This window comes from Myotis yumanensis, unplaced genomic scaffold, assembly GCF_028538775.1.
Source record: "Myotis yumanensis isolate MYYU_CA2020_CCGP unplaced genomic scaffold, mMyoYum1.0.hap1 SCAF_6, whole genome shotgun sequence".
In the NCBI taxonomy this organism is placed as follows: Eukaryota; Metazoa; Chordata; class Mammalia; order Chiroptera; family Vespertilionidae; genus Myotis; species Myotis yumanensis.
This window is the reverse complement of record NW_027223757.1, coordinates 2,278,765-2,304,205: the sequence shown is the minus strand read 5'-3', so window position 1 is coordinate 2,304,205 and position 25,441 is coordinate 2,278,765. Positions and strand designations below refer to the sequence as shown.

The 25,441-nt window shown below is 42.6% G+C and overlaps 1 protein-coding gene across 7 annotated transcripts in view; it reads left to right on the top strand.

The window, feature by feature from the left end:
- The first annotated feature begins 1,466 nt into the window (after window positions 1-1,466).
- The window catches only part of QKI (QKI, KH domain containing RNA binding), a 126,559-nt gene continuing 102,584 nt past the window's right edge, over window positions 1,467-25,441 (top strand). For 2 of the 7 annotated variants that reach the window (XM_070417369.1, XM_070417371.1), the window contains exon 1: window positions 1,468-1,786. In XM_070417369.1, the coding sequence (XP_070273470.1) occupies window positions 1,645-1,786 (142 nt within the window). In that variant the 5' untranslated portion in view covers window positions 1,468-1,644. Of the gene's footprint in view, window positions 1,787-25,441 lie in introns of all 7 variants that reach the window. The other 5 variants (XM_070417367.1, XM_070417368.1, XM_070417370.1 and 2 more) reach the window with 4 other exon arrangements.

Here is a 25,441-nt window from a genome sequence, read left to right as displayed (position 1 = left end):
CGCGCGTACATATCCCCGCAAGTTCGCACATGCAAATGGTGGCTTTCCCGGGGCCGGAAACCGGGCACGGGCGCTTTCCTCCTTTCCTTTCACCGCGGCGGCTGCATTTTGTGGCTGGACACCGAGCCGCCACGGAGCAGAACCCTGCAAGCGCCATTCGGGACCCTCCGGGTTTCGTGCGCACTCCGGGCCCCGGGCTGTGGCTCTCGGGGTACCGGGCGGCGGCCGCCCAGCACGCCCCGTGCCCGGCCAGGTCGCGGCACGCGCGGCGGCGACGCCGTCGGGGCGACCAGGCGCGCCCACGCGGGACCCGCCGCTGCTCCGGCTCCTTCCCGCCCCGCAGCTCCGGGAGCCGGAGGCCGGGGGTTGGGGGAGGGGGTCGTCGCGCGCTCCCACCCACGACCCGTGGCAGCCGGCGCCCCCCGCGACCCAGTCGGAGGCGACCAGGCCCGCAGACACATCCCAGCCGCGGCCTGGGAGCGAGGACCCCGCCCCCGCCTCCCGGCCCCGCCCCTCGGGGTCCCTCGGGCTCCGCACCCCCCCGCCGCGGGCCCCCCGAGAGGGGCCCGCACACGCCCCCCCCGCCCCCGTCCGGGCGCCCCCTCCGGCCCGGGCCGGGCGGCCCCTCCCGGCCCCACGCAGGCGCGCCAGGCCCCTCCCATCCCCCCACCGCGCGGGGCCCGGGCGGGGGCGGGGCGACCCTCGGAAGGGGCGTGGCCTCCGGCCCCGACGCGCGCACGCGCTCTCGCCCCTCACGGCTACGTGTCGGGCCACGTGACGACCACCCCTCAAGTCCCCCGTGAAGCAACAGGACGTTAAAAAAAACCAAAAGAGGGTTTTTTTTTGTGGGGCGGCGGGGAGGGCGGGCAGAGGCTCTTCCACACGGTCGCGCGGGAGGGGCATGCGGCCGGGCCGCGTCCGGGGGCGCGTCCTGCGGGGAGTCCCGGTCCCCTAACGCCCGCCCGCCCGCCTCCGCCCGCGGCAGCCCCGCCGCCCGCCCCCCTCCGCGCCCGCCCGCCCGCCCGCCCGCCCGCGGCGGCGACCCCGGCGCGGCCCAGCGCCCACCCGCGGGAGGAGCCGGCCGGCGGCCCGGGCGGGCGGGGCGGGGGAGGAGCGAGCCGCCGGCCCCGCTAACGGCCGCCCTGCGCGGCCCCGCCCGCCGCCCGCCCCCGGCCGCCCCTCCCCCCGCCGCCGCGGGCAGCGCCGCCTGAACTGAGGCGAACTCCGCCGCCAAGTGAGTGAGGAGGCGGCGGCGGGAGGAGGAGGAAGAGGAGGAGCGCGGTCGGAGCGCGGCGGCAGCGGCACAGCGGCGCCCGGCGAGACCCCGACCCGCGGCGCAGGCGGCGGCCGAGCGGGCGCGACCGGCCAGCGAGCGGCGGCGGCGGCGGCGGCCCGGCTCTTCCTCGTCCGGCGCCGAGCGGCCCGCGGAGACCCGCCTCCCCGCCGCCTCGAGAGGGAGCCGCGCCGAGCGGGCGGGCGGCCCGGAGCCGCGGCGGAAAGTGCCTGCGGGGCGGGGGCGCGCGGTCCGGCCGCCCGGCGCGGGAGCAGCGGAGCGGGACGCCGAGTCCCGAGCGGCCGGCGGCCGGGGCTCCCCGCCCCTCCCTCCTCGCGGGCGGCGGCGGCGTGCGCGGCGGAGCCTGGAACATGGTCGGGGAGATGGAAGCGAAGGAGAAGCCCAAGCCCACGCCGGATTACCTGATGCAGCTCATGAACGACAAGAAGCTCATGAGCAGCCTCCCCAACTTCTGCGGCATCTTCAACCACCTCGAGCGGCTGCTGGACGAGGGTGAGCGGCCGGGGCCGGGGCCGGGGCGGGGGCGGGCGGCGGCGCGGGGCCGGGGCCGGGCGGGCGGGCGGGACTCGCGGCGGGACGCCCCCCGGACCCCGCGCCGGGACCCCGCGCCCCCCGGTGGGCGCTGGCGAGCTCGGCGGGCCGCCCGGGGAGGAGCCCGGCCCGCGCCCCCGGGCGCCTGAAGGACACGGCGCGGGCCGCTCCCGGGGGCTCCCCGGGGACGCGGGGCTCCGGCGCGGGGCCGGCCGCGGCGCTTTGTTGGAGTTTGCGCCGCGCGGACGCCGGAGGGAGCCGCGGGCGGGGCGGGGCGGGCGGCCGCCGGGCGCGGGGGGGCCTTTGTTTGGGGAAGCGGCGCCGCGGGACGAACTTCCCGGGGCCCGGCCGGGGCGCCGCGCGGGCCGAGTTCCGGCAACTTCGCGGGGCCGCTCGGGACGCGCCCGGGGCTGCGGGACGGGACCCGGCGGCGAAGGGGGCGAGAGAGCGCGGCGGCGGCTCGGGGCTCGGGGCTCGGGGCTCGGAGTTCGGGTCCGGCCGCCAGTCCCGCAGCCGCGCCCGAGGGTCCGCTGGGCTCCGGGCCGCGCGCGTTTGCGGGCTCGGGGGTGGCAGCGGGCGCTCGGCGGGACCGGGAGCTGCTCGGGGGGAACAATGGCTCTGGGTCCCACCGGGACCGGGCGGGGGCTTCTCCCCGCGGCGCCGGGCCAGGGGCCGAGGCCGAGAGCCGGTGTCAGTGCAGACAAAAGGCCGACCCGTTCCTGAGACGAACATGGTTCCCGAAGAACCGGAGCCCCGGGGCCGGGAAGCCGGGCCGACAGCCCTGAAAGTGCGAACAGGTCCCGCCGAGCCCTCGCCGCGCTGGCGCCGCGGCCGGAGCGCGACCCTGTTGGACGGCCGCCCGGTCGGCACGGCGAGCCCCTCCCGCGGCCGGAGACCCGCTGTCCCTTTAAGGGGCTGCTGTTCGCGGCACTTGAAGGATCGTGGAGGCAGAAAACTTTCTGGAATGTCAAAAAAAAAAAAAAAAAAAAAGCTGGCCGCCGCCGCCGCGGCCTTCCCCGTGCGGGCGCGAGGGGGCGCCCGTCGTCCTGGTCAGCGGGAGCTGGACGGAGCCGAGGGGCGGACTCCCCCGTCCGCACGGACGGGACTCCGCGGCACGCCGCCCGCAGACTGCTCACACTCACACTCGGCGCACACTCACACTCAGCTCACACTCAGACACAGCTCACCCTCCTCCCGCCGCGGGTGCGGGGCCGCGAGAGCGGCGGGGACGGCTCCGTGGCGGCTGTTCCTTCCTGGGAGCAGGAGCCTGTGCGACGTGACCGTGGACACAGGCCGCGGCGATGTTTAGGGTTCAGTCATGTGACAGTGCTCTCTGTGAATTACGATCTTGAATTCAGTCAAATGGCATGAGGTTATTTTTAAAGCACTTACGCGCGTTATATTAAAAAGTAAAGAACGAGAGTCTCTGATTAGTTCTAAAATGCTCCATGTTACTGTGTTGATCTAAATTTCCGATAATTTGGGTTTGTTTTTTGTTAGGAAGTTTCTAACCTTTGACTAGATAATTTTAATCTCCTAAATCTAAAATTCTAATTATGTCATTTCTCAAACAAATGTTTGCTCCTGTCTCTGTGGCCGGAAATAGTAACCTTTGGAGTGTTCAATGCGGGACAAGTAGCTGAGGGCGATCCGTTCCAAGTAGTGTTTTTGTTTGTTTGTTGTTGACGCGGTTGAACCCATCAGCCCATCCTGTTGGGCCTTCAGCTCCGGCAGAAAGGCGCTTCCGTGTGGAGCTGCCTAGGAGGCCGAGTGGGAAGCGGGCTTTATCAGCACAAACGCAGGAAAGGGGGCTGGTCTTCGGGTGGATAAGCTGCTTCCCGTCATTGTTGGCCTCACTGTCAGCTCCGTTGGCCTCAAGGAAAAGACTGGTTTCTGAAGTGCATCACTTTTGTTTTCATGCCGATTATTTAGTTCTGAAATTTGGCAAGGGGTGCTTTACCCCTTTGTGGCCTGTCACTGTCCAGAACAAATTCGTCAGGACTTCTGTTTGGGATTAGGGGTTACATTTTCCTTTGGCCGAAAAATTCTTTTTAAATTTAGATAAAACTGTGAATTTTACTTGAGTGATTATTTTAATCACGATACTATACTTAGTTCCATTAAGTGTAAGTTTCTGGTAATTAGACATTTTGAGTATTTTGTATTTTTGAAGTTATATTTTAAAACATTTTCCAAAAGTAAGCTTTAAAGATTTTTGCTTGTCAGTTTGAGAATGTTTATTTGGCGAGTTACACATTTGAGATCGAGGTGCTCTGGATTTCCTTAGTGGATTCACGCCGGGATGCTTTAGACAAGGATTTTAATTCCAGGCCAAGTTAGCCTTCCGCCTGCGCTTTGACTGTGGACCCTCTTTTGGGGGGAGGGGGGAGGGGGGAGGGGGGAGGGGGGGAAGGGGGAGGGGTGTCAGACCTGCCTCCCCAGGCTCTTCAACATGGTTGCTTTTTAAAGTTGTGAGTACATTCTAGGTTGGAACCGTCATATACATGTCATATAAATATAAAGGATGTAACCTTAGTTGATAATTCTAGTACTTAAGAATCTCTTATTGAAGATAGAGATGATGACAGATAAAACCCAGGCCTTAAAATCTAAACTACTCCCTCTTCCAGGAGTTTTCAACTGAACTTTGGACTATCCATGGGAAAGAGCAGTTATTATGAGGTTGTGTATTGTTTTGTTTTTTGCTTTTTTTAAACATTTGTCATGAAACTTAAGCAATAACAGTACTTGAATGAAAATTCGGTTTTTATAAACTATTGCAATTTACAATTGAGAAGAATTTTATTGAAAAATTAAATCAATTTGACTTAAAAATTCCAAATAGGGGAAAATGGAGAGCTAGGGATTTTAAAACCAGATTTTGAGTTTATTTTTTAGGCAGAGGGGATGTTAAAGCTGCTGGTAATGAGAATTAACATGTATAATGTGGTTTATGAGGAAGGCCAGCCTAAATCTTTTTATTGTGAATATCTGAAAAATTTGTGTGTGGCTTAGAAAAAGAGCAAATGTGTTAGATTAGATTCTGCCATTACTGGTTTGAAAAATGCATTTTCATTTTCTCATGCTCTTTTTTTGGCGGGGGGGCGGGGCATTATGCATTCCCTTTTTTACCTCAACTTATTCTGCTCTCCCTTAAAAGTGGGGGCAAAAGTATTTTAAATTAAAACCTGCTTTGCCAGTTAACGTTTTTCCATGCTGATGTTTATTTCCACTTATTATGCATTCATTGTTGAGTGTATCAAACCCTTAATTTTCTAACAGTCATTTTTAAATTTTTTTTTTTTGAAAATCTTGCTTCTCTACAAAAATTTTAGTTTAAAACTTAAGTGGCTAATAGTTGGTATTGCGAGGCCTCTTGCTGTATACATCTATACTTAAGTTTTAGGGTTTTCTTTCGAGACGGATTGTTGACAGTAATCAATATCTGTGACACAGATTTTACTTAAGTTAAAGCAATTAATGTATATTTTTAATCAGTCTGTTTTTCAGGAGCAAAGATTTTGCTTTTGTACATAGTTCTTTGAATTAGTAGTAATAAGAAGGAAGCCAATATTTATAATCAGTTCTTTCCATTGTCCTTTTTTCTCCTCACCCAGGAGGTGTCACCAAATGTATAAAATAATGGGAGTAATTTCTATCATAGACCATTTATTCAACATTCATTCTGTATTTTTGAAGCTTAACTCCCCCACAGGCAGAATATGTATTCAAATACTGTGAGGCAGAAGGTGACTCCTTTTGTAAACTTTATCCAGTTTACATGTTTTGTAGTAAAAGCTATACTCCCCAGGATATCATGTGATGGAGTTCATAGAAATAGGTCTCTTTGCTAATCGCATTTGCTAGTATGTTTGGTATGAGCATTTTCCTAAAATGGCTTTGGGAATATCAGTGAAGACAAGCTGACTTTTTAAATATTGTGCACACATATTTCTGTTATTAGCTCCTCACTAAATCATTGTCCTGAAGCTGATTGAAGTGCATCCTTTTTCCATAAGGACAAGCGATTTTGATTTGTTTCTTGAGGGAAAATAGATTACTGCAACAAAAGACACCAGTATTACCCCATCCCTATGCTTTGACCTTGTCTAATTGAGGCCCGGTACTCCTTTTTGAGGCCAGTATACTTAGATCTGTAAGGTTTTTGTTTTGCTTGTTTAGTTGTTTTTGTTTTAGAGAATTACACCAGTTTGATCGTAGGGACAGCTTTTAATAATCTGGAATGGAACTACATTTTAATTTACTTGCAGTTCCATGTAGTTAATACAATTTGTTTGATTTATGGTGTACTTACAAGTAAAACTTGCCTTTCTCTGTTGGAGATGGAAAATGCTGTGCCATTGTTGGTTATATTTGTTGATAACATAAAAACAGCCCACTGAGCAACTTTCGGTTGTTGGTATGCCAACTATTGTGAAGATGCCCAAGGTCTACTTTATGGCCAACCGGTAGGCTTAGTGTGTGGGCCTATGTCAGGAAGTCATAATTGGAATTATGTATCAATTTTTATTTACATGGTGACAGGACTTAATTATTCTTGGGCCCCTCTATTTTTTGACATTAAGACAGTTCATTGTAAATTTTAAGTGCAATAAGTTATTTTTCCCTTAATGAGAAGAACTTTTAGGGAATGCTTATACAAACCCTTTTAAAAATTGACATTTCAGTTTTGGGGCCCAGAATAGCTACGTTGTTTGATGTCCAAGATTTGTACAGCTTTATTTTCATTTGTCAGCAAAAATAGCATCAAACTTTTCAGTGTGAGCACAGTTTGTTAGTGCAATGAAATGTGACTGGGGCGGGGCTAAAAATATTAATACTTTTCCTCTCACTTTCTAAGTTCTAGCTGGGCAAATCAAGCTAAGAGACATTACCAGAAGACCATCAGATTTTAAATACATGTATGTGGGGAATTCACACAAGCATGAGAATTCCAGAGATGGGGAGGCCACACTGGGATACATATTTGGACATTGGGAGGCATTTTGGACAAGAGAAAAGGGGGGAAGACGTGTATTAGGGTTCAGAAGGGAGAAAGGGCCATTTAGAGGTAGTTGAGGAAGAGCTGAACACACATGGCAAGGAAATTCTTGCAGGCAACTCAGAAGCCATGGCACACAGGGCCCGTCCAGCTAACAGGGCCCTGTCTGAAGCCCCTCTATCCACCGCACTGAATTTAAATGAGGCTCAGGCTGCATCCTGAGATTCCCTCCCTGGGGCGGGTTCTTATACCTGAATCTCTTGGGCAGGAAAGAAGGGAGGGCAAAGGTTCTTTCTGACTCTTTTTTCTTAATAACCAGCTTAAAATCAATATCCCGGAAGGCAGCTGCGGGTGGCAAAACGTTGGTTCCTTTCAGCTGTAGATACAACCCAAGTCTGTGTTGGGTTTTACTCTCTACGTAGTTATCCTTCTTTCACATTGTGATATTATCTTTTCTTGTCCGTCTACCCTGTTAAAGCTAGTTTCCTGAGGGTGCCCACCTCAGCCTGTGACATGTACACTCTCAGATGTTTGTTGAGTTAATAAATTAGGTTGACACTTTATGTTCTTTTTTATTTCTAGTTCCTCTAAAAATATGGGACTAAGCAAATTGTATAACAATTGATGATGGTTTGGGCAATTAGAAAAAAATGACTTTTTTTCTTAGAAATGACATTTTTTAGAAATCTTACAATATTATTTACAGTAATTGCCCTCAGGAACTTAATCTTAATTTTACTTTGCTACCATTGGTGTGAATGAGAATTAGAAAGATAAAATCACTTAAGTAGTAGTTTCTAGCCAGTCCTTACACAAAGTATGTCATTCCATAAGTAGAGAAAGGCTCTCAGTGCCCATTTCAGTTCTTGAAAGTTTTGTCATTTATGGAATTATATAGATCAGCGTTTTCCCTAGACAGTTGCCTACAAATGTCAACGTTCAACCGATATGTAGGCCTTGTACTCTGTGCAAAGCACAATAAATAGGAAAGGTGCCCGTCGGTAAGTGTTGCTTTGCTGTGTTCAGGATAAAAAAAGACTATCTGAATGGTTTTAGTTAGAAAAAAGCTGAGTTTAAACTCATGTGGCAGTTACAGTAATTTAACACAGTAGCAATTTTTTAAAGCACAGGTGTTTCAAGCTAATTTGAAACCGTGCCATTACTTAGAAAATAAATTGAAATTTTCAGTTAACTGAAACTTAACCCTTTTTAAAGGAGTATATTTTTCTGCTTTAGTCTTAACAGTGTTTTAAATAAATGTCATGAGTGTTTAACAATATAGATTGTACTAGTTAAGTGATTTGTGCAGAATTCTTATAATTAACAACTTAATGTTTTCACCATTTCTTCAGTTTCCTGAAGCAGAAAGTCTAGTTTGAAAATCCAACCATCCTATCAAGTCTAACAAAATAAAATTTTGTTTGTTTGTAATGCTGCTTCATACATTGATTCTAACCTAGTTTTATTAAACTAAATTTGGTGACTTGAATCAGTTTGCTGTACCATTTCTATTACGTTATTTATGATAAAGCAGAATTTGTCAGTTTGTATGTTTTTCAAGGGTATCGAAGTGTCAGGAAAACAACAAAATGCAAAGGTGGGCCCATTTTATATGGCCATGGGAATAAGGAAGAAGGCATATGTGCAAATGTACATGTGTGCAAGCGTACATGTGTGTAATGGGGGACGGGCAGTGGGTGGCACTCACGCTGGCCTTGAAATCCTTGGGAGTGGGTGCTGAGGATGGCGAAGTTCCAAAACAAGGTAGTCTTTGGAAGTGATGAATTATCTGCATGGCCCCAGGATTGAAATGATTATATAGCAACAGTGTAAAGGGGAGTGAGTCTTAAGTAAACACCTTGCTTTTTGCTTTTGTGCAGGACAAGGTGTTGTAAGGGCACGATCCCTGGTCAGTTACAAATTGTTGGGGGAGCCCTTGGCTTTTGAGCTAAATTAACAGATTAAAATATATTGGAAAATTAAATATAAAAATATGTAAGTGTACATATATTTACTACATTTAAGAGAAATGGGAAAATGCATGGTAAAAGCAAACGCATTACTTGAAACCTCTTTTCATGACCTCTTAATGTCATAATAGTTTATGGGTTCTCAAAAGTGTTTTATAAAGAGTATATGAAGAGATGTATATGAAAACCTGAAAAGTAATAGGAAAGATAACTTTTTAAAGGAAAATTAAAGTCATGGAAGATCATGGAATTTCAGAACTGCAAGGAACCTGAGAGTCCTGGGATGCTATTCTCATTTCCCAGGTGCAGGACCGAGGTCTGGAGGGGTTGTGACTTGTCCGAATCACAAGGCAAGATAGCGTCAGAGCTGGAGCTAGGTGCTCAGTGCTGCCTTGTGACCTGTTGTGTGAATGTGCCTGCTGCATAGGTGAAACGAGAAGAAAAACCCCAGAGGGGTTCCATGTGCTAAAAACTGCTGAGGCCTCAGGTTGTGAACATGAAGAAAAGGCAAATGGGGGTTTTCTTAATTCTATGATATGTGGAACTTGAGCAAATGCTGATCAGATTCTTGGACTAAAATGTAGTTGTTGTTTTTTAATGGTAAATCTTTATAGTTAAGAGGCTGAAAGTGAGAAACAAAGTAAAGGCATTTTTAGAGACTTAAACTCATTCACTTAAAAGTTCTTAGTAACCAAAGGATAGAGTCTTAGCTCTTTAAATAATATGGTACAAATAAATCTAGTATGTATTTAGTATTGTTGCTGTTATTACTAAATAACAATTTAACTATGCAAGGAAATTTAACATTCTGACTGGAAGATTTAATGTAGAGGTTTAACATTGATTGCTAGGTGATTCAAATCAGTAAGGTATTATACTTGCATCAGTTTAGATTAGTGTAGAGTGGTAATCGCCCAGTAATTTATCAGGTAGCAACTTTGAAGAGTGACCGCTAGGAGGTGGATGATGCTGAATTGAGTAGAAATGGGAGCTGCCCTAGGTAGCCACTGCATCCATTCCTGATGCCTGCATCTGAAGCATGGACTGTTTCTTTCAAGTGTGTTCAAAACAAGTATAAAGTACAGTTCTTTGCATGCTGTCTTAAGGCCATTGTATCCCTCTGATAGAATCGATGCTATGTGATGGCAGGTGAATACAATTTTTAAGAAGAAATAAAAATGTCAAATCAAGGCCAAATACAGTTATTCTGTAATAAACTGCACCTAATCCTCTACTATTGCTATTGCAACTACCATTATTGCGGTTATGCTCCCCTTGTGCTGACAGGCACCCAGGTGTCAATTCGGTAGATGTGTGTATACATGTGCACACGGGCACACAGATGAAAATGAATTTGTGTTTCTGTCTACATGAAGCAAAGTGGTAAGTGTTTTTTTGACGAGTAGGCCTGGGTTCTAATCATGACTTTGCAGTTAGCTAATTAGTTGTTGACCTTGGACAAGATACCTAACCTCAGTTGCCCTGCTAACCTCAAATCAAAGTACTCAGAGGCTACAGAGTATCATATGCAGAAGAGTCTCTCACTGTAAGGCAGCATGTTTTGATAGGATTGATAATGAGACACAGGAATTTGTAGAGAATAAGAAGAAAACAGAGGCTGTTTTCCCATCTGTGCAGGAGAATCACTCACTACAGTCACTAGGATAGTTCAGAAGTCACTTTGAGCTGAAGTTTCTAGTAAGGGAACCTTACTTTTGGGAAGTGGAACCTGAGCTGGTATTAATACTTGGTAGGACTTAATGAGTGAATGGGAGGGCGGAAGGAAAGTGCAGTAGTGTCACACAGTGGGAATGGGAAATTGAAAGACTTTCGGGAATGGCAAATGCATGTGGAGAAGTAGAGCCAGAAGACGAGGTGAGAGCCGTATGGTAGTGCACCTTGAGTGCCAGGATGAATAGTGTGCATTTTATTCTGAGTTTTGAAAGGAACTGCTGAAGCTTAGATTATATCAGGGCGTCATAATGGCTCTGGGGGTAAACTAACAACACTGTATAGAGTAGCTCCAGCTGGATTGCTCTCTCTGTTGGTTGGAGTATCGTCCCCTACAATGAAAGGTCACAGGTTTGATTCCCAATCAGGGCAGCTACCCAGGTTGCAGGTTCAACCCCTGGTCTGCGCCTGCAGGAGGCAACCAATCGATGTTTCACTCGCACATTGATGTTCTTTGCTCTCTCCCTCTCCCTTTTTCTAAAATCAATAAAAGCATGTCCTCTGTGAGGATTTTAAAAAAAAGTAAAACATTATCTTAGAAAAAAAGAGTATAGAATATATGGGTTCAGGGGAGTAGAAATTGGACACTGTGAAGAGCTAAGATAAAATGTTAATAAAAATATATTTTGAGCTTTCTGTATTTTAAGTGTAAACTCTACAGGTTTTTAAGAGATGTACTTTAAGTAAAAATAAACATACACACATTGTTTATTTCTTATCCACAGATTCTGTCTGTATTCATACTGCAGTATTAAAGATGTTGGGCTCATTTAGCTGCCAGCTCAATTTTTGATTATGTAGATTTGAGCTTTCATTTCTCTGAATTAAAGAGAATTGAAGAAATTCTTGGTTTGAGGGAATTTTAGGAATTCTTAAGTTAGTTGGACTTGGAGAAAATTTTGTCCCAACCTCACTTATCTATTGTGAAATCTGGGTGTTATAAAGGTACAATGTACAGAAGTACAATGACTTTCTGAGGACTTTATACTACACTCATCATCCGTTTTACTTTAATTATATTTATTTTTTAATGTTGATTGTTTTAAGTCAATTAGAAATATCTGACATTTCATCTCTAAATGTTTATATATCTTTAAGTGCTAACATTTTCCTACATAGTGACATCACAGAGTCAAATGGATTAATCCTACATGTGGCGTAATAACCAGTCCATACTCAGATTTATGTAGTTGTCCCTAAAATATAACTGCCTTGTCCAAACCAGAAGCTGACTGAGGAACTCTCATTTAATCTGGTTCTTAGGACTGTAAGTGTTAAGTCTAGAACCTTCTCTTTTTTTCAACGACACTGACTGATAAACTTCCTTGCCATTGGGGCTTGATTCTTTATCCCTGTGTACACAATACTTTGGAAGTTAGGTCTAAAGGAATGAGTAGGTTCAGGTGTCACGTCATAGGTAATCTGAAGTTGGGTATTCAAGAGGTAAAGTGTTTTTTGGTTTGTTTGTTTGTTTTTACCAGCAGGGAATATATTGCTATTCTAAAATAATTTTCCAGTGGAAAAGCCAGATCCATGCTTATTCTCAAAGTAAAGTTGATTTGCTGCTGCCTCACATGGTGACTAAGGACTTTTTCTCTTTCAAGTTCATCCTGAGGGCTCATAGATTTTCATAGACTGGCTATATTCACGTCGACCACAATTATTCTTTTTGATGTGCAAATTGCCAGGACTTTGGCCAGCTGTAATCTACCTGGCTCCTGTGTCTTTTGAAATCTTACTTTGTGGAACAGCTTGATACCCAACCTCATTTGTACCTTCCCTGCCCCACAGCTAGAATTGGCCATTTCTCCAAAGTTCTTTTATTGGGAATGTTGTTAGAGATGGGAGTGTAGGCACTAAACTTGTTCCTTTTAGGCTATTTTCTGTGGATGGAGCTAGTAGACAGTATTGATATTAAAATTCATGAATTCATGTTTTTATTTTCAATTCAATTTTAGCATTACATTTTATTTTATAATCCTATCTTTTTTCTACCACCACCATAATAACATGATTTCTGACAGTGACAGTATTACTTAATAAACTACCATACGATATGAGGAAAATACTTTTAAAATAATATTAATAGCCCAGTGGTTGAGTGTTGACCCATGAACCAGGAGGTCATGGTTCAATTACTGGTCAGGGCATTTGCCTGGGTTTCAGGCTCCATCCCCAGTGTGGGGCATGCAGGAGACAGCCAAACCATGATTCTCTCTCATCATTGATTCTCTCTCTCTCTCTCTCTCTCTCTCTCTCTCTCTCTCTTCCTCCCTCACACCCTCCCCTTTAAAATCAATAAAAATATTTTTAAAAATAATATTAATAATAGTAAAATACTGAATATGTTTAAACTTTTTTTTTTTTTAAATATATTTTATTGACTTTTTACAGAGAGGAAGGGAGAGAGATAGAGAGTTAGAAACATCGATGAGAGAGAAACATCGATCAGCTGCCTCTTGCACATCTCCTACTGGGGATGTGTCCGCAGCCCAGGTACATGCCCTTGACCGGAATCGAACCTGGGACCTTTCAGTCCGCAGGCCGACGCTCTATCCACTGAGCCAAACCGGTTTCGGCATATGTTTAAACTTTTAAAATACATTTTAGACACGTTACAAATTATAGATGTAGCCAGTGACTTCTTGTTCTTCTAATTTGATGACAGTTTCTTTTTGTTGGCCTTACTCTGTCTATACTGTGTTTATTTTTTACTGAATTTTTTTTTTTTTTACCTTGTGATGTCACTTATTGGCAGAGTTCTTTTGTTGTACTGATTGCTTTTACCCCATGTTCAGCAGGAGTTAGAGGAAATGTACATATATTTTAAAATCAGGACTTAATATGTGTTTTTTGTGGAGATAAAAAAGTTTTGTGTAGACTAGTACTTTGTATCTTCAGCATGATGAATAGAAAAAAGAGAACATAATAGGCAAATTGTTTTACTTTGGTGAATTCTTCTGCAGAATATTGGTAAAAAAAATAAGTATAGCTGTTGATGCTTTTAACGGCCTATGAGGTAAGAGAAAATCCCAAGGTAGAAATCAAGTATTAACATTTTGTTTCTAAGTAGTTGTAAAATTTGTACTGGAAAGTTTTTATCCTTAAGAACTTTTAATAGTAAGGAAGTTATGTTCCAGCAGATGGTGATATTAGTACACAAAAGACAGTGTTTAGTGATTAAACTGTATTCAGAAATAGCCCTTCGGCTACAATAGGATTTTTTTCTCCTTTAAACTGTAAGGAGAAGAGTTGATTAGGAATATGACTGATAGCTGTTACTGAGTTTAGTATTTGAGGAGGTATGTAAATCAGTTGTGATATTACTTTAAAGAACTTGTCTTTTTAAGAGACTGTACGTGAGTATGTTGACTTTATAAAATATAACTGGTTTAGGATACTCTTTCTTGTCTTTACAGCTTAGTTTGGAGGGTTTTGTTTGTTTTGGCAGGAGACTGAGTCCAGTCTCCTTAAAGGTATCCTATTTGTATATTATCTTTGCAATTTTAAAGTCTTTAACAGATGATTGATTTCTGTTGAATAATACAAGTCAGAAGATAATGTGTGCCATAGTTTACTATTTATTACATGTTATTTGAAGAGTAATCTCTTTGGGGGATTATAGTTTTATTGTAGTAATAAAAAATTATCAGCAGTATAAAGGTTATCTTATCTCACTTTATTATAGTTTACAGCATTCCTTGTCAGTTGTTTTAGTTAGGTAAATATTATGTATTTTGCTTTAAAATATGCCTTAACAGTTGTTGAAGAAATTGCTTACTTAAGTTCCTTCTTAGATATGATTTGGAAGTATATGTTTTTGTGAATAACATCTAAGTTATATTTTCCTAGTTTTTGAGCTTTTTAAAATTGCCAAGTCAGATAAATGCCCCCTTTTCCCTCAATTACTTGGAATTGAATTCAGGCATGGGCAAATATGTATGTCCTCTCTGTTTATATGTAGAGGACTAGGGATGAAGACATTCTTTGGATCCTTTTGTAGGACTGCCCCCCACACACACACACACATACACACATACACACTGTTCTTTTTCTCTTTTTCATTATTACTAAAATGTAGAGAATTGGAGATGCAGACATTTTCAATTCACTTTTGGCAGTAGCATGATTTGTGGTCTCTGAATTCTGGGAAGGGTAGTGGTGAAAGTAGAGAGGTATATTGTCTTTGAATCTTTGAATTTTATATTTTTTTTAGGCAAAGGCCTATTTTGTGTATACATTTTTAAGTTTGATTCTTAAAGTCTTCTGAGAGTTTATAAGAAGTTTAGTTACTCCGAGTAATCATTAAAAAATGTGTTGTAATAAAGAGCTACACACATTTGTTTTATTGTTATCCTTAAGTGTTTTTAATGGAAAAACTCTAAAATGTATTCATTAAAAAATGAAAGTCACCCATAATTCACTGATGATCACTCTTAACATTGTGATGGAATTTTTCTAGTTGCTTTCCCCCCTCTACTTGGGTATATAATAAAATTTGGATTCTATTGTACTACTATCTTTGTATTTCTTAAAAAAATAAATTGTATCATGAGCATTCCCCTCTGCCATTTCATATTCTTTGACAATATATTTTTATGACAGCATAGTTCATCTTAGAGTAATAATTTACTGAACCGTTCTCTATTGGACATACCACTTTGCTTTCAGGAAGCTTGTGTGATATGAAATGGTTTCAGGAGATTATTACTCACTGCAAAGCCTGAAGTCACTAAGTATTGTAATTAGGTCCTGTGAATACCAAGCTCTTTTACTTTTGCAATGCGATTAATTGGAAATAAGCATTCTATGCTGCATTCCAGTGGTGATTACTATTACATGACATGTAAATTTTTTTATTAATGTCAGTTCCATATCTTACATTAGTTTTTAATGACATCATATTTATTTGAAACTTTTTATTCTATTTGAAAATGTTTGAATGCATGCTATATTGTATGTAAGGTGTAAGAAATACAACAAAGTTTCCGATTCTTTTCCTGCCTTTCAGTTGTCTGAGTAGTAGGGTAAATAGTACAAAAAGAAAAGTAGTATAAGGTAATATAAACATACCAAGAGAGGGCTGGAGACTGATGCCAGAGGTCACTTGAGGCTGGAGCGGTTATGGCATGTTTCAGAAAAGGTAAAGTTTCACCTAGCTCTTGAGGCGGGGAGATAGGATTGAAGTGGAGAAGAGGTAAGGAAGTTGGGTTCTAGACACAGGGAACAGTATCCTTGAATGTGAGAACGTTTCAAGTAGGAAAAGAAAGGCATTCCCTGCTGTAGAAAGCTTTAGATGCCCGGCTGCCTATTGATAATGGCAGACTCATTGATATTTTTCTCTTATTTGACTCCCTGTTTCCGTTTAGTATGTATAAAATGATAGATTGTTATGCTAACTGCACATTTGTCAGTTTTTCTTATTCTTGACTTCCCAACTCCCTGTATTTTGCTACCTAATTTCTATTCTAACTATTTAAAAAATCAGTGTATACTTTGGGTTTTCTATTCTGTTTCCGTACTACATTTGGATTTACTTAACTCTTTATTATGATGCCATTTCTTTTAGTTTTTTTCTCTGTGTATGTTGGTGATGTGTTGGGGTCAGGTGCATGAGAGAAGAGGTACATCTGAATTAGTGAATGTGTGAGTTGCTGCGTATTTTGGTCCATGGGGTATGGCCTGAGTCTAGCCCTATGCCTGCCTTTCATCATCCTCGCCTTTTGCTTTTCCTCTAATGCAGTGGTTCTCAACCTTCCTAATGCCGCGACCCTTTAATACAGTTCCTCATGTTGTGGTGACCCCCAACCATAAAATTATTTTCGTTGCTACTTCATAACTGTAATTTTGCTACTGTTATGAATTGTAATGTAAATATCTGATATGCAGGATGTATTTAGGCGACCCCTGTGAAAGGGTCGTTCGACCACCAAAGGGGTTGCGACCCACAGGTTGAGAACCGCTGCTCTAATGGCTTGCAAAACTGCAATTTTAGGTTGGATGGCAGGAGATAGAAGTGGCTCATTTAACTCTGAGTTGATGGAGGCTTTAGGAACATGTCTGCTAAGTGTGTTCCGTGCAGTGTTGACCTCCTGAGGTGGGCTGAGAACCAGGGTTCTGCAGTCCAAGTGCTGCAGTCACCTTTTGTGGAATCAGCATGTGTTGACAGGTGAAAAATATCCAGGATTCTGCAGTAAGAAAGCGAAGTTGATTTAACTGACTTTTTCTGAAATTACTTGGTAAAAAGGAATGTCTTCCTTCCTCCCTCCCTTCCTTCCTTCCTTCCTTCCTTCCTTCCTTCCTTCCTTCCTTCCTTCCTTCCTTCCTTTCTTTTTGGAGCTAATGGTCTAAGGATACATTATGGGAAATATTAGAAGGATTATGAAGAACTGTGGATCCTAGGGGAGGAGGGTTTAAATAATAATTGTTTGGGAATCCTATTTTTTAATGAGAATGCTGGTTCAAGTCAGATCAAAGTACCCTTTGAAAAAAGTAGTTAAATTTCATTTAGTGGGGGATTATTTCAAATTTTATCTGAAAGGAATCAAGAAAAACTGCCCTTTTTGGTTTTAGTTATATAACAGTTCAGGCAAAAGGTTTCAATAGTAACTTCTGTTTTAATTCAATGTATTGTTATTTAAGTAAAAATTTGAACTTGCTGTTTTAAAACATGATTCTCCAAATGAAAGAAAATTAATGTAGAATCCCAACAATGTAAACATAAAATTGAAAATACTTTGAAATAGATATGCATAGAAAAAATACGTTCATGTTCTAACATATGCCTGACTTAAGTGTAAATTTTTTTAAACTTGGGAACTGTTAGGTGAAGAGGGATTGTTAAATTTTGAAAAGAAAACTATTTACATTTGTTAGATTGCAGTAGTTTACAGCTGTTAGTCATAATAAAATGACGTTTTGATGAGATCTAGTTTTCAGCAGCCTTTACAAAGCAGGAAGTACAAGGGTAGATGGTAGAATAACATTTGACCTGGAAGGCGCAAAGGATTTTTATAAAGAATAATTTGTGTCCTTGTTCAAAGAAAAAAACCTATAATTTTGAGATTTTACATCTGGAATGGATCTTAGAGATCACAGTTCCATTCTTTCATTGTATATGTCAATGCAGTTTATTTACAAAGGGTATAAAGAAGTTTTACATATTAGAAACAGCTTGTTTGAGGAATCGTTGCTCATTTGGTTCTTGTGACAGAAATATACTTGTATGTGATATTAGCCAGTCAGAATATCTCTGGGTCTGATCCGCTCTATGGAGAATTATGTCATGACTGATAATATATGTGATGTGACTACTTTCTAATGTGAGTAGCTTTAATTATTTACATTTTATTTCATTTCTTGAAATACCTAGCCAGGGTATTTTTAACTGTTCTTCTAAATAAGAAAAAATTAAGTATGGAATGCACAGAGTGATATGTCATTAAACTGATACAAGTCAAAGGCAAAAGACTCTCCTAGCTTCATGGGACTCTTCATTAGCATTCTCCAGCAGGCTGAATCTAGGTCTAGGAGCGGCTTAGTGTGCCTTTACATAAGAACTTTCACTGTCCCTATTTTACACAACAAATACTTGTTAGCATAAGCTATTCATTTTCCCCAATTCTTCCTAGGTTTAGGTCAGTGGTCGGCAAACTCATTAGTCAACAGAGCCAAATATCAACAGTACAACGATTGAAATTTCTTTTGAGAGCCAAATTTTTTAAACTGAAACTATATAGGTAGGTACATTGTTATTAACTTGATTAGGGCACTCCTAAGGCTTAGGAAGAGCCACACTCAAGGGGCCAAAGAGCCGCAGGTGGCTCGTGCGCCGCAGTTTGCCGACCACGGGTTTAGCTCATTTGCCCTAGAATAATGTGATAAAAGACTAAGACAAAGATAAGGGAAAGTAGGAAGGCTACTTGTCTTCTAAATATTCAGTTTAGATCCTCATTGGTAGACTAGTAGGTGTTTGTGTTGATGTTCCAAACAGGTTGTAGTTTCATCGGCTAGTGTAGGTCTATCTAAATTCTGAAGGGTGATTAATTTAGTGGAGATGCCTCTAAAAAATGCTTGGCTGTTCTAACACTCTTGATTTTCTTATTGAAATATATTAACTGAACATGAGAAGTATATCATAGCAGCAGTTTTATCTTGTTGCATGGTGACTGCCAGATGTGTCTCAGTTGTCCAGATTTGTCTCAAGTTGTCCAAATTTTTAGTTGCTTTATTTATGGATGTTTAAAGGTGGATGGGTTGAGGCCTGAGAAGGGAGAAAGAGTAAAACTATTGAAGCAAGTGGTGATACTTAGAGGATTCTCAAAGTAGAAGTCTTTGATTTTGAGAATCAGGAGTCTCTTTGATAATATTATTTATTGAATAACAGGTACATACATCCTGACAGTATAAATATAAACTAGAAAAATGTTATATATATGATCCAGAAAAAGTATGCATCTTAATTTTTTTAAATGCTACCTATAAAGAATTATATATTATGTACATACACACATATTTATACTAGAGGCCCGGTGCACGGATTCATGCACTGGTGGGGTCCCTTGGCCTGGCCTGCGCCCTCTCACAATCTGGAATCCCTCGGGGGATGTTGGACTGCCGGTTTCGGCCTGATCCCTGTAGGCTAGGCCAAGGGACCCCGTTGGTGCATGAATCTGTGCATCGGGCTAGTTTCAACCCGATCCCCGAAGGCCAGCCTGAGGGCCTCTAGTATGCACATAAGATCTTTGGTTAATCTTTTCTCACCCTCCCCTCCCCCCTTTCCCTCTGAGATTCATCAGTCTGTCCCATGTTTCCATGCTTGTGCATTGAACATCTACCCCCTGGTGGTCAGTGCGCGGCATAGTTATCGGTTAAACGGTTGGACACTTAGCATATTAGCCTTTTATATATAAAGATAATGAAACAACTGAAATGGAAGTTTCATGAAATAATATTTGTTTGTATTGCCTATGATGTAATCTAGTGTTTTCTTGTTCTGTTCCATTTAAAAATTGCTGGTTGTGATATTTTAGATTTAATAGGTTGTGACCTATGTAGTTTTAGCAAAACTGATGTTGACCTCCACTATAATTTAGGTTTCAACAAGCATTAAAAAAAAAATTAAAAATCCAGCACTTTGCCACGTGCTCTGGGATACAAAGATGAACAGCTTTAGTTCAATCCTTAAGGAGCCATGCAGTTTGGAGAGAAAGAAAATAAAAAATCTCTACAGTGCTTTAACTGCTCTGGCAGGCACACACAGGTTAAGGTGGAAGGGACCACATCATTTCCTAGCAGGAGATGAAAATTCCTTCTAGGTCCACATATTATGTAATCTGATAATTCCTCTGATTACCGGCTTTACTTAAAGTGAAATTTCGTTCTCTGTCGTGCCCCCCCCCCCCCCCCCCCCGTCACCCCCCATAAATTCTAAAATGAATACTATCTAGTTTACTTAAAAAGACAAGATTTCTGAACTTTTGGCATTCAGGCCAAGATTGTAGAAGTAAATGTTACATAGATAAATCTTCAATAAATCTAAATCTCACAGATGAGTAATATTGTTTTCCTAAATGTGTCATGGTGACTAGCTTTAATGTCATTTATTTAGGAAATGTTTATTTTCTTGTTTTTCTCTTCGAAGCTACTTATTAAGGATGTGAACTCAGGAACAAGTGTGATATAAATACAAATATATACATATCTTATAATTAATAATTAACTAGAGGCCCGGTGCACGAATTCATGTTCCAGTGGGGTCCCTCTGCCTGGCCTACAGGATCGGGCCTAAATCAGCTCTCTGACATCCCCTAGGGGTCCCAGATTATGAGAAGGTGCAGGCCAGGCCGAGGGACCCCACTGGTACACAATCGGGGCTGGGGAGGGACATCGGAGGTTGGCCAGCCAGGGAGGGACCATTCATTGGCAGGGCTCCAGGGCATGTTCGGCCTGTCCCACTCAGTCCCGATCAGCCAGACCTCAGCAGCAAGCTAACCTACCGGTCGGAGCGTCTGCCCCTGGTGGTCAGTGCACGTCATAGTGACTGGTCGACTGGTTGACTCTGCCCCCTGGTGGTCAGTGCACGTCATAGCGAGCGGTTGAGTGGCCTTAGCATATCATTAGCATATTACGCTTTGATTGGTTGAATGGATGACCGGACACTTAGCATTTTATTATATAGGATTACCTTTTACCATTGGCTGTTTGCCCAGATAGTGAAAGATAAGCTGCAAAACAAACCATGAACTTTAAAATAATATAATAAAATATAGATACTTAATTATCCAACATCCAGAAATTATTTTGTCATCTTAATTGAAATTTGGAAATATTCTGTGTATTGACCTCTTTTATCTTGTGGTTAGTTTATTCACAATAACAATGAATATAAACACTAGGCGTTTGGTTGCATTTTCTCCAAAAAAACTGAAAGTTCACATGGCATTTCTATAGAATTTAGTTTCTCTGGGTTACACGATTGTTATAGGTTTTTCCTGTGAGTGATAGGCCACTACATCAGGTTGAGGAAGCTAATGTCTGAGTGGATGTGGTGGCTGCCCTAGAATGATTTTGCCGTTAGCAATGAAAAATGTTTTCCTTATAGTTCTTGTGCAGTAGGCCATGGAGTAAAGCACATTTTTATAATAAAGGTGATGAATTTAATCGCAAACTGGCAGCCAAATGGAAATTGCAGACCTTGATACTGGGAGAAAATTGCCTATAAAGCAACTCTTGAGAGAACAGGCTTTAAATTTATCCACCCATTTCGACATTGAGGAGAAGAACATAGGAATCACAGGATATTTTGCTTGGCCTGCTTAGTTCAGATGAATGACACTTTTGTTTCTATTTAAGAACTGTAGATGGTTTAAAGTTGCTTATGCTTTGTATATAAAGCCGTTAGGACATACATTTTTGTACTTTACTAAATATCTAAAATATATTGCTGCCTTTTTATATTTTAGTACATGATACACCTAAAGAATTGACATCCACTTAATACATTTATGGTCATATGCTATGTAATTTATTCTCCTGCATTTATATCGTGGACTACCATCTTAAAGGATGCAGAATACTCTGGGCTTATAAGGAACATTCAGTTGATAGAAGCTCTGCCATAAACTACCAATCTTTACTGTTTTACATTATATTTAAACAATTTATAAAATTTAGGTACAGAATGGTAGAATTTCCATTATAGGAAATCTGGACTTCGTTACTTTTTATTCCAAGTGACTAATGGTTGTCACTCCTAGAAATAACCTAATCCTTGATTCAATATACAGACTTGAGTATTTAACTCTGAATCTTTTGTATATTGTAGCATGTATATGGAGGTGCACTTCCCCCATAATACACATATTTGTTAGCAGATATCTATGTTCAAGTTGAGGATTATTTAGAAAGTGAGACCTATCCGAGTGTGGTTAATGTTTAAAATGTAAAAGTACTACTGTAAATGTAAAAATGTTCCTTAGTATACTTATTGAAACGTGGGTTTTGAAGTTAAATAAGGATTACTTCTAGGATGTTATTAGGCTTTGTTTAGACACAGGACTCTGATGTGATAGATTATATTTTCTGGACTGCATGGTACATCTATATCATAAAAGGCCTATGCGGCTCAGCTCTGCAGCGGGGCGCCAGCTACCAGCAGCGATGGGCGGGGCGGCCAGCTGAGGCAAGCTGAAGCCAGCTAGCTGGGCCTCTGGTTGTATAGTAAGAATGTAGCTGTGCTAAGTCTGTGTTCAGTATAGAATTATTGAAGCATTTAATTTTAAAGTAAATGTGGGAATTTAATATTTGATGGCTGAGAAAGCAAGAATAGAAGGAAGGAAAAACTTGTACGAATTCTCTATTTAGGAAAGAATTTATTGAGGTTATGTATATGCATGAGATTGCAGGTATGAAAACCAAGAAAAACTAGGAGCATGATATTTTTCTTGTTAAAATATGTATAAGTAACTGTATCTTTGTCAGAAGCTTTATTTAAATTACTTTAAGTGGACTGTATTATATCCATAGGAGAAGTAAGCTTAGTATATAATGTTGAAGATAAATTAGAATGTTTAGCCACCTCTGAAATTCACAAAGTTTAAAATAAATCAACTTCTTTATTCCCATGTCAGTGATTAGCTGCTTGGTCATTTGGTTTATTTGGCATAGGTAAGCTGTGGCAAGTTTAGTATTCAGAGATAGAGCCCAAAAGCTAAGCCTTTGTGAAAGAAATAAAGTATACTAATATTTTAACTAATGCTCCTCATTCAGTAAGTCAACATGTGGAAAGCTTTATTTTCAATTTCAAAAAACACAAAGATTTCATATATTTTAACATAAGATGAAGCTAGAAGAAGTATACTGTGGGGTTCTAATGTACACCTTATTCTTCTGTTGCTTATGAAATTATTCAACTAAAGATGGTAGACATTGCTATACTTAGTCTTCCTAGAAATGTTTGATTTTAAACCACTATTGAGAGATTTAATGTGAATGACTGGATTTCATTCATTTTCCAAGGTGATGGTAGTGGTGTGGAGTACTGTGTGAAATAAGGTGGGTTTTTTTAGATTTTGTTTAAATTAGTAATATTCTACTTGTCCCTATCAGTTCAGGCCTTGTTGAAGACAGAACTTTGTTCTTATAAATTCTTTTCATTATGAGCTTTCTACTGGGAATATGTAGTGGTTTCAGGGAACAAATACCTAGGTTGAATGGTAATGTGCGTATCTTTAAACCTTAGTCTGGCTACTCTAAAATACACAGCTGTTCATTGGCCTCTGTTTTTGAGTAAATGGAGGAAGTACCTTGAGCAAGGAAAACAGTACCACTTTCCTGGATAATCATAGGCATTGCTAAATATATCAGTGTAGTACAGAGATGGGATTAGGAGTCCAAAAGCTAAGGTTTTGGGAAAAAATTTCGAGGGGCCAGCAGCATATTTTAAGCTTTTTTTCGTATATCAGTTCTGCCAACGCATTCACGTGTCATCAGTGATAAATAACACATCTATGTTTTTTCCACTTTTATTCTTATTTTCTTCATAATAATTAAAATGAGGGTTTACATACCTCAATCCAGTTTTCCCTAGCTTGGTCTTTCTTGCTCTGTCTAGTGTTCAGGTCCAGGTATTCATATCCCAGGATACTCGGCCTCATCTATCAATCACTCTAGCCTTCTAGACTGTTTACATAGAAACCAGTTCCTACTATTAGAGGAGTTGTGATGACAGAGACCATGTTGCTTACTAACTCCTCCTCCCCGGCACTCAGAACCCGGCACCGGCACCGTGCCTCATACCCTAGAAATTCAGGATTAGCAGACTGTTACTGTGCCAGACAGTCGATAAATATGTGTTACTCAGTGAAATGATTTATTTCTATCAGATTTAGAAGTTTAGGTCTAGAGTTATCTTAGATGTCCTTATAGATGAAAGTAAACATAGACCATGAAAAACTTAAATGACTTGTTGAAGGACGCGCAGCAAGTTCCTGATAGATGTTAAATGAGAATCTCATCTGACTTTTCATTCTATGTTTACTTTGGATTATACCATTCTTTTCTTTTTACTTTTTCCTCTTTTTGTTTATCCGTATCTTCCATTTCTACTCTCTCCCCCATCTTTTTCACTTCTCTTTTATTGTCTGCCATCACTGCTTTTCTCACTAGTAAGACCACTTTCTGTAACAGCAACCAAATTTAATTTGGGGAGATGGAGCAGTATTGTTGAAGAGGCAGTGTGGTTTGAGTAAACGAATACAACTTTTGGAGTCAGACCTAGGCTTGAATCCTGACTCACAAGTTATGTGATCTTTGGTAAAGTGCATAATCCCAAAATCTCAGTTTCCTAACTATAAAATGGAAAAAAGGAAAGTACTTATCTGTAAGGAAATCCATTTAACCAGGCCATGATTAAAGTCTGCAAGGTAGACTTTGAAGGGACTCAATCACTTGGACAGATTTAGACCTCATTACTCTAAATTCGGAGTTTAAAAGGTGCTTCTCTAACTAATTACCACCACCAGTCTGTCAGCTCTGTTTCATTCCCAGTAATGGGATGCTGTGGCACTTAAATCAGCCCTGGGAAAGGGGTAACAGGAGAAGTAGAGATGGAGTAGCAAGTAGCTGGATATTTGTTTATCAAAGAGAATTCACTTTAAACTGTGTTCTATAGAGATGCCTCCTTGGGCAGTTGTCTGGTTGGCTTGGTCTCCAAGGGGTTTTGACAAACAAGTCTACTCTTAGAAACTCAGTCTCAAGCAGGAATGTGAAGTCAGAGCAGTGGTCGCCAACCAGTCCACTGGTGATCTGTGAGGTCTGAAAGATTGGCGACTGCTGGTCTAGAGGAATCAGGAGCTCTTCTTGGCTTCCTGTCTGAGGACTCAGTTTTTCTTGAATGATTACTTCTCAGATGTCTGTATCCTCATCATATAGACAACATAACCACTGAATTCAATATACAACTTTTAGTGTTTTCATAATTTCATAGATTACATTATAGGATAACTAGAGGCCCAGTGCACAAAATTTGTGCACGGTGGGGAGAGGTGTTCCTCAGCCCGGCCTGCACCCTCTCTCAATCCAGGACCCCTTGGGTAGGGTCCCTAGGCCTGGCCAGCGATCAGGGCCTATCGGGGCTTTCCTTCCCCTGGCTGCCGGCAGCTGGCCCCACCCCTGCTGCTGCCACTGCTTGCCATCTGTGCGGTGCTGCTCCCCCATTCCCCGCCACCAGTTGCCTCCCTCTGTGGGCAACAAGCGTGGGGTGCGATCGTTTGGCTGGCCTGGGCCTCTCTCTGTGGGCGATCGATCACAGGGCCCCCAGATGGATTGCCCTGCAGAGGGAAGCCCCGCCCACCTGCTGCAGTGCAGCCATCCGGGTTGCTTGGGCCTCCCTCTTTGGGGCGATCGATCACC